The sequence below is a fragment of the Pogona vitticeps genome, chromosome 4 (genome assembly GCF_051106095.1).
Source record: "Pogona vitticeps strain Pit_001003342236 chromosome 4, PviZW2.1, whole genome shotgun sequence".
Lineage (NCBI taxonomy): Eukaryota > Metazoa > Chordata > Lepidosauria > Squamata > Agamidae > Pogona > Pogona vitticeps.
Genome location: NC_135786.1, coordinates 166,497,774 through 166,507,510, shown reverse-complemented (window position 1 = coordinate 166,507,510; position 9,737 = coordinate 166,497,774). Strand labels below are relative to the sequence as shown.

General features: G+C 45.6%; 1 protein-coding gene across 1 annotated transcript; it reads right to left on the bottom strand.

Annotated features, from left to right (window-relative positions):
- Positions 1-263: 263 nt before the first annotated feature.
- Positions 264-5,539, bottom strand: SOX4 (SRY-box transcription factor 4). The gene has a single exon (XM_020781668.3). The coding sequence runs from the start codon at positions 4,269-4,271 to the stop codon at positions 2,913-2,915; it is 1,359 nt and encodes a 452-aa protein (XP_020637327.3). The 5' UTR covers positions 4,272-5,539; the 3' UTR covers positions 264-2,912.
- Positions 5,540-9,737: the final 4,198 nt, after the last annotated feature.

The window sequence follows — 9,737 nt, the reverse complement described above, 5'->3', positions numbered from 1 at the left end:
TGAAAATGCTATTAGCATTTGCCTAATGCATACAAATTCCTAGAAAGCATGCAGCCAGCCACATGCATTCAAAGATTCACAAAGGAGTCAAGGCTTTGGCTTGCCAAGGCTTTAGCAGGGTGGGGGTTGGGATGAGAGGAGGGATAACAGTCCTGTATGTCAGAAGCATTAGTGCAAAAGGATGTTTTAACTTACAATATGCAAGAATATACAATAACCTCAAAATGGGGAGAACTGTAACAATGACAACAAGAATACAAAGGTTTAGGGCTCAGTTCCAGCTGATTTTATTTCCTTTGGAGAGGAAAGGTTATTTACAGAAAGTGTACTGACAATCTGACAGGCAATGAACTTGGCTTAATCAGCCAATTCTCCCCCCCCCCTCAATTTTATGGGCAGATTGTTAGACAAAGATATTCAAAGATATTCCACACAGCATATTGCACGGGATGAATGACCAAAAAAATTTAAAAAGAAAAAAACCCTTAACGGAACCTTCTCATTAGGCAGATGTCCTAGCGCCTGTTATGTTATATTAACATACATAAACACACAATCTTTTTTGCTTATTATAATACAGACTTAAATGTACAAAGATGTTTTCACTTTTTTTCTCATCTTAAACACAACAGCTATAAACCTGAATACATATGCTATCATCATGCCATAAGAGACTAAAACAATTATATTTAGCGACAAGTAGAAAGGATTAAATAGTCAAATACAAGAATGAAAAAATGCAGTACATAGTGTCGCGAACTCAAATCGGCATTTAGATAGATCCAGTGATTTAAACGGCAAGGGTTTTTGTGTTTTATTTTTTTTCTTATAAAAAAGTGCAAAAGATGTGGTTTACAAGTTAAAGCTACAGGATCCCTTTTTTTCCTGAAAATACTCCAGTTGCTTCTGTAAAAACATGTTATTCATTTCAAGAGGGTGTTTTATTTCAGAAATTAGCCCTACAGTGAATAGATTCAACCCCCTCTCCCAACTCCTTAGTAGAGTTGTATAGTGGATACAAGGGATGCTGTCTCTTTAAGAAGCCTGCAGATCGGAGTGTAAACATGATGAAAAGTAGGGGCTGATTTTGTGTGTGAGAGAGATTAACCAGCAGCCCTGTTATAATCAGGAAATCCAAAACAGCAATTTACACCCCTTATATATTTTTTACAAAAATACACTGAGAAAATAATCAAACGTTTTCATCTCTCTTCTCTCGTTTTTTAAAAGTGTCAAAAGTCTACATTTAAATATAAAAAATTAAAAGTTAAAACTCTAGCCCTTCAGTGAAGGTGACATAAAAATGGTGTGGGTAAGAACAGAACTAGCAAAAAAAAGGACTAAGTAATACAAGTAAAAAATGTTTGGCCAGTATAAATACTTCACTTATAAAATGGCATCCAATTTCATTTACAAGGAAAAAAGAACATTCCAAGAATGAATCATGGTGTGAAAAGAAACAAAGTCTTCATTTACAACTATAAAGGAACACACATACACACATGCACACAGACACTGAGGAAAAAATTTGGTCCTGATTTTTTAAAAGTCCAGCACAGATTTGAGTTGCGTTTGAATCCCTTAAGAGTTAAGAATGAAAAAAAGCTGGTGATAATTTTTGTAGGAATCAAACATAGCGCCATCTATCTGCTTTTTATATTATTCTAACACTATTTTTTTTAACTGTTCAACAGTCTTACAGAAACCTCATAAAGATAGGATAACATGCTATATTAAACCCCACCAGTGAAATAATCCAACACCACCACGATTTTGAGTAAGAAAAACACATTTTCGCAAGAAAGAGCAACTGCCCTCTATTTCCGCTGTACCACATTGTTACAGAAACTCAGCTTTTATTTTCTCTATCTGCCTCCATTAAAAAAAAAAAAGTTCAGTGTTGCTGAAATTTCACACATACTGATTTCTCTGTCTATAATATAAGGTGACTGCCACCTTCTCCTTTATACGTGCAAATCCTTTTCGGTTTTATTATTATCTTCTTAGCCTCGCTTCCAGTTCATGTTTTCTAATGCTTCCCTCTTTTCCTTTTCCATCCCACTTTCAGGATTTCAGGTCCATTTCCTAGGGCCCCTCTCCCCACTCCTCTTCTCTCCGTGTACAAGAGAAAACCCCCTCAAAGCAAACTAGGACTCCCCACCCCCACCCCCACATACATGGCAAGTCCTGGGCATTTGCTGAAACAGACCCTACCCCCCCACCGCTCCATAAGGTCCCCTCCCCCCGCCCCCCCAGCAGAGACATATAATGTACAGAAGGAAAACCTCTTCGTCCCCAACCCAACCCCCTTCACACGGCCACGAAAAAAAAAAAAACCTGGTCGGGATGTGCCTGATTTCCAACCCTCGCCCCCTCCCCACAACAAATCCGCCCCGGTGGCAGCTGGAATTCGTAATTCGTGTTGACGCCGCTTGATTCTCTCGCCATTAAGTCTCTGAAACGTGGAACTTACTCGTCGGCTGTTGGAAGGATGGAGCGGGGAAACAACAACAACAACAAAAAAGGGGGTGTGTGCCTCTGTGTTACCTAGACAGATAGGCCTGCGGTGACTTTTACTTCAAAAAAGGAAGTAAACGGAAATGCTGATCCCTTTTGCCATTTTTTCTTTAAAACCCGCCGCACACAAAACACCCGGATACACACACACACACACACACACACACCGAGTCAGTTTCATTTAGGAAGAAGGGAAAACAGCAACACACACACACACACTCTCTCTCTCAGGAACTGTGGGCGAAATGCTCGTTCTCCAGTCTGTAGCACTGGGGGTTGGGGGGGTCTGTGTTGTGTTGCGAGTCTGTGACACACACACCCGACGCACTCCCCGTTTCTTCTTCCTTTTTCTTTTCGCCTCTTCTCTTCTTCCTCCTCCTCTTCCTCCGGCCCCCTCAGTACGTGAAGACCAGGTTGGAAATGCTGGATTCGAGCCAGTCCCCCGAGATCATCTCACTTACCTCCGGGGTGCAATAGTCCGGGAACTCAAAATGGGAGCCTGAGCCCGGCTCCAAGTTAAAATCCAGGTCCCTGTCCAGCACCGACGAGCCGAGGCTGCCCAGGGCCATGCTGTCGAAGCCCGGGCTGGGGTTGAGGTCCAACAGGTCGTCTTCGAACTCGTCGTCCGAGGAGGAGGAAGCGCAGGAGGCGGAGGAGGAGCCCGGCGACGAGGAGGAGGAGGAGAAGGAGGCCGAGGAGGACGACGACGAGGAGGAGCGCGCGGTGGACGGGGCCGGCGAGGGCGCCCTCAGGCTGGTGTAGCTCCGGTGGTCGGAGGGCGAGCAGTCGCCCACGGGGGAAGCCGAAGGGTCGCCCCCGTCCTGCTGAGGGCCCGCCAAGGCTCCCGCTTCCTCGTAGAGGCTCAGCGGGTCGCTGGCTTCCGTCGAGGTGCTGCTCAGCGTCGGGCTGGCCGGCACGGCGCCGCCGGGCGAGGCGTGCGAGAAGAGGTAGAGCCGCTTGGCCTTCTTCTCCGGGAGGTGTTTGCTGCTGCTGGCGGCGGCGGCGGCGGCGGAGGGCGAGGAGGAGCCCGGCGAAGCGGCGCGGGATTTGTACAGCGAGTGGTGCTCCGGCGGAAGGAGGGCAGCCGGCGGCTGCTCCGAGGCGGGGAAGGCGGGCGAGCCTTTGCCGTGGCTCAGGCTGAGCTTGGGATGAGGCTTGCCGGCACCACCCGCAGAGACTTTGGCGGCGCTGCCCTTTTTCACGTTGAGTTTGGAAGAGTTGGAGGCGGTGGCGGCGGTGGCTGCGCCCGGGCTGTTGCTGCTGCTGCCGCCGTTGCCGCCGCCACTCCCTCCTCCTCCTCCGCCGCCGCCCCCGCTCTTCTCGCCGGGCTTCCCCGAGTTCGTGCCTGACTTCACCTTCTTCCTGGGCCGGTACTTGTAGTCCGGGTAGTCCGCCATGTGTTTGAGTCGCAGCCGCTCCGCCTCTCGGATGAAAGGGATCTTGTCGCTGTCCTTGAGCAGCTTCCAGCGCTTGCCCAGGCGCTTAGAGATCTCGGCGTTATGCATGTCCGGGGACTGCTCCATGATCTTCCGCCGCTCGATCTGGGACCACACCATGAAGGCGTTCATGGGGCGCTTGATGTGCCCGCTGGGCGTTTTGCACCAGCTCGGATCGTCCGCTTTGCCCCCCGTCGAAGCCGTCGAGCCCGGGGTGGGCGAGGAGGCGATGCCCAGCTCCAGGCTGGCGCCGGAGTCCGAACTCTCGCCGGCCAGGAGCGCTTCCGTGTTCTCCGCGTTGTTCGTCTGTTGCACCATCTCGGCGGGATCGCGCGCGCGGCGGCGGCTGTGGGGAAGTCGGCGGGGCTCAGTTTGGCACCAGCTTGAGACGCCACACGTAACTTCGTCCGTCCCCCGGCGCTCTCCAGCCCCTTCGCCGGCACTCCGTCCGTCCCTCTGCTGCTTAAGCCACCGTCCTCTCTGGAAAGTAGTTGTAGCTCCAACCGCTTTTGTCTCTCCGGCACTTTTCTGCACGCCACCCCCCTCCCAACGTAACTTTGCGCTGGGAGTCTAATTGCGGAAGCCGGACTCCAAGTGGAAACAGTTTCTCGCCTTTCTGGCTTTTTTTCGCTCTCTCTCTCCAAGCGCCAACCACCAATCCAAGTTCTCTCGCTCTGTATCTCTTTTCCACCTCCCCACCCCCCCGAGTTCACAAGGGCTTTTTTCTCTCTTCCCTTTCTGTTACCCTCTGCTCGAGGTGTTCTTTGCAAAAGCAGTTTGCTTGCCGCTAAAAGTCTCTTCTAGAAAAAGAAACCCACAAATAATTTGCTTTTCAAAAAGTAGCATGTGCCCGCCTCCCACAAAACAAAAGCAAGGAAAGGCAGCAAAAAAAAAGATGTCTCTTCTTCAGTCCAGAACTCGTGGTAGAAGCGATCAAGAGTTTGTTCGATTGTTATTCGGTAGCTGCGCGGGATTAAACGGGGGGGAAAAAGCCCCGCTTGTGCAACCGAGTAGCATTAATAAATGTGTGTCTTCCTGGGAGGAAGACCGGTGACTGGTGCAAGAAATGTATTTAGTCCCGTCTCGCCTTCTCCTGGATGTACCGCCCCAAAGAGAGGGAAGAGACATGTAACAAACTAAGGCTCTGGAAGTGGCCTGCCCCGAGTCTCTTACACGCGCACGAACACACTTTCTCTTGCTGCAGCTTTGCGCGGACCCCAATTCCGCCTCGCGCCCCTTTATTCTTCCCCAGTCATTTCCCCAGCCAATCACAAGCTGTATCCAACGCTCCGTCGTGCCAAACCCCACCCCTTCGGCTCCTATTGGCTTGGAACCTAATGTAATAATAATCACCGCGTGCAATGAGAAGCTCCAAATCTGACCTCATTCCAATTTACACAAACTTTTTAAAAGGGCCAGAAGTGCAGCTGAGATTTTTTTTTCTCGTTTGCGTTTGCATCTCTCCTCCTCCTTCCCCGCGTCTGTGGGAGAGGGCGTGTGTGCGCGTGTACGCGCACGCCGGAGAGGGAGCGTGCAGCTCTGTGATACTACGCTCAACTGCGAGGGGAAGGATGGGGGGGGGGCGAAAGAAAGAGCGAGCGAGAGACAGACAGATGAGCTCTGCCCGTTATGTTAGTGAAGGGGGATGGGGAGAGGACGAGGCCGGCGCTCTAGAAGCGTTGACTTCCGCCTACAAGGAAAAGTGACGGCTTGCATTTCCTCAAAAAGGGGGAAAATATAGCACGTGTTCTTCTAGAAGCCGTTCCTTACGGTGAGCGTGTCCTTCAAATTAGGGCCTGTGGTGTTTTGCCTTTTTTTTTTTTTTTTACACGTTTTCCTTCAAGAATTCCTCAAAGAATTGCTAAACGAGCAGGGCATCGAAATATTTCATTTCGCTGTTTTGTGTGCGTCTTCTTCCACAAACAGTCCTAGGCACGCGAAGTTCCACAACAGGGCCCTTTTTTTTGTCACTTGCTTCTGAGGACTAATAAACCAGGTGGTATTGTTTTGTTAAAATCCGGCAACTTTATCAGTTTCTTTCAGATAATTCAGGCTGCCAACCCCTCCGTGAGGTATTAGCAGATTAGGTTATGTGGCAGGATACACATAGCATCACGGGAGGGCTTCCTTGTGCCCCAACCCTTTCAGTCTTAGAATGGGGCAAACATGTCTTATGGAGAGCTTGGCTTAGGAAAAGCTGCGCAGAGAAAGGTGGCAAATGGATTAGACAAGAGATGGCTGAGACTGCAGTGAAAGTCTCCCTCCCCACCCTGCCCCCTTTATTACTGGTGGTGTTATTGTGTGCCATTAAGTCAATTCTGATTTATGGCAACTCCTTTCAGAGTTTTTTAGGTCCAGAGTAGTTTACCGTTCTTTTCTTCTGTGGCCATCCTGGGACTGTGCAGTTTGCTCAAGGCCACACCAGCTGGCTTCTCTCCCTAGGAGCACAGAAGGGAATCGAATTCCCAACCTCTGGCTCTGCAGTCAGATACGTACAGTAATGCACCCAGCTATCCAGCCTTTATTAATAACGGTACATATAATGTATCGTTATCATGTTCTTCATTAAGTAGTGTAATTCTTACAAGTTTCATTCAACAAATACAGTTTTCACACACATATTGTCTTCTTATCTGGCATTAAAGACAGGTGGAGAAAATGGGCCTCAGTAACAACCATCAATTTCCCCGCTGAAGTAGGTGCAAAGATGAGAACCCTTATAGATCACTTGTTTTAATGTATGCATGAATATAAATGCATAAAACCAAAATTTATCCCTCTGAGGGCTACTACAGATGAGCTGTTGCTAACAAATGGGTCTTCATGATGCTTTTTGTGACATGATCCACTCCAAAAATAGTGTTAGCTTATTAGCCTTTTTCTGTTTACCCACATACCATAATTTATTTATTTATTTATTTATTGGACTTATATACCGCCCCATAGCGCTACAAGCACTCTCCGGGCGGTTTTTACAATTTTAATTATACAGGCTCAGACCAATATACTGTGCAAATAGACAATTCGTAAAGACACCACAACTAGAGCAGCCCAATCATAAATAAAACGAAGGGCACTTCAGTCAGACCAGGGACATGTATTTTCTTCAGAAATGTATACAGTAGAAGAATTTGCATGTAGAAAGTACTTATTTCACAAAATTAAGTAGAATTGTAGTATTTATCTTGAGAAAAGGGGTCATGGTTCGGTAATAGTGCATGTGGTTTGCTTCTAAAAGTCTAAAACTCCAGAGTTGTTGACAGCCAATGCAGTCAATACTGAGCTACGTAGATGGACCCACAGCCTAATGTAGAAATCAGCTGTTTTCTAACTAAAAATGCACAAGAAATTAGCCTATGGGAAGCAGAATTAGAGTTTGTATTCTCTTTGCAGCCTTACAGAATAGCCATACTGTATTACCTTCACAATTGTACAAGGTAAAATGATCCAAATGCTTAAGTAAACTGCTTAACAAATCCACTGATATCCCACACTTGTTATGTGCAGTCAAGTCAACTTAATGAAGATTCTATGAATGAGTGATTTCTGAAATGTCTTCTCATTAACAACCCTACTCAGCTCTTGCAAACTCAAAGCCATGACTTCCTTTACTGAGTCAGTCCATTTCATATTTTGTCTTCTTTTTTTCCTGCTGCCTTTAACTTGTCTCCATGAGTACAGGCCTTAATCTTATCAGTTAAATCATACTTGGTATTCAAATATTAAATACTACAGTACATTTAAAACATGAGATCTCTCCTCCTCAATCTCATTTATGAGAACAGTTTGACAGAAATCTTGTTAATGTGTTAATTTGTCTGATTACACAAAGCACAATACACCATATCAGTAGTTTATTGTGAAACGTCTCTTACCCGTTCTTTTCTTCTTCTTTTGACCAATTTATTTTATTTACATTTGATTATCCCACTCCACAGAAACATATAGGCTTCAAAACAGATATGGTGGAATCTATGACAAATATGTTTGTTCAGTTCTGCTGTGGGACCTACATACCATAAGTGGTTCCAAACCTTGGGTAACCCAGGTGTTCTTGGACTGCAGTCCCCATAAGCCTTCACCTCTAGCTGTGCTGGCTGAGGGTTCTAGGAACTGCAGTCCAAAAAACACCTGGGTTACCCAAGGTTGGGAACTACGTATTGTTGTTTGTGCCTTCTCAAAACGTTACAGAGTTGAGACTTATTCTTATGGAACTGAAAAACAGAATTGGATAATACTGTTACTAGCCCCCAGCCCCAAATATAATTTAGAAGGCAAATTTTTGAGTCCTTCAGAACTTTTCCTCCCAGTAGGCATTCATTAGGCTTGGCATGAGGAATATAAATATCCCACATTAGACATACATGGCGGAATGGTAAATTTTAGGGGAGAATTTTATAGCTAGTTCCTACGGTACTGAACTTTTTGACTATAATGCCTAGAACTTGGTTTAAGGGCCCCAAACATAGGAACAGTTGGCACAGTGGCAATCCACATATACATCCCATGTATATCCAGCATGAGGGGTTGTGAATTGGAGACATTATAGGAATGGTTCTTTTTTCTACCTAAAGGATCACTGTCAGAAGGTAAGCTCTGGGGATCTTTTGTTGGACTCCATAGCTGTGGGTTCCTGAAAGGCTCCGTTCTGTCTCCCCTAATTTGTGAGACCACCTTGGAGGGAACCAAACACAGATGACACTCAGCATTCTCACTCTCGGAACCAGGAGCAAACCATGCAAGTGTTGAACTATGGTCTGAAGGCAGTGGTGGATTGGATGTTAAACTAAATCCAGAAGAAACAGAGGCTCTATGGGTATGTGTTTCCCTAAATCCACAAAATACGGAGATAGCTGGCACAAGATGCTCCTTGATCATGCAGGTACATAATCTAGGAGTACTGAATTCAAAGCTGTTACGATTCAAAGGGTTACACTGGAAGAATACTAAGCATCTCTTATTTTTAAAATAGTGGTTTTATCTGCTACATCTTTATCTTTCACTGTTGATTACTTTTTTGCTTGCTTGTTTAATTTCCAACATTTTACATTGTAAAATGTAGCAGAAGAGATATATTCAAATCATCAACATGATTCAAGGGCTAAGCAGCAGTCAGTTGTGGGTATTTATTAGGTTAACCTGTTAATAACAGTTGTCTTCCTGCGTAATGTTAATGTCATGGACTTATGCACTTTTTGGAAATGATTTCCACTGAAACCACTGGGAATTGCTTCTGAGTACAGAGTACAGAGGATCAGGCTACAAAAGTAAATGGAGCACTTCCATTCCTGCCTTTATTTTAACTGGACCAAATATAATAAAAAACCATTTCTATTAAGTGCCTTTATAGTGAAATTATTAGAAAGGGACACAGGACAAAATGTGTACATGTGCGTGGATCTAATCAAATTTTGACAGGAAAAAAATTGATACAGTATGTTATACAGCTTAATCACTGTACAGTATTTTGTCTCATTAAAAATCAGTACAAACAGAAATGGGACTTCAGCCTTGAAGTAAAACAGCCCAAAGGCTGCATCTGACAACAAAAAGGGGACTTCTGCTTGTGCAGTGGAGTTTTCACTCCTCTTTCTTCCTTGCACTGAAACCAGATAAGCTCTGGAGAGTCCCCAACCCTAATTTCCTCCAGAGGTGCCTATTTTTGCTGGCTGACAAAGACACAATATGAAGTTGTTCTGGCAAGGTAAAATGCCAATAATTTTACCAGGATCAGTGCTATTCTAAGCCTCCCAACCCTAAGCCCATTTACATTAAACTCTCGCT

Excerpts from the sequence above, each read along its gene's own strand:
- SOX4 (XM_020781668.3), bottom strand. The coding sequence starts at position 4,271 with ATGGTGCAACAGACGAACAACGCGGAGAACACGGAAGCGCTCCTGGCC.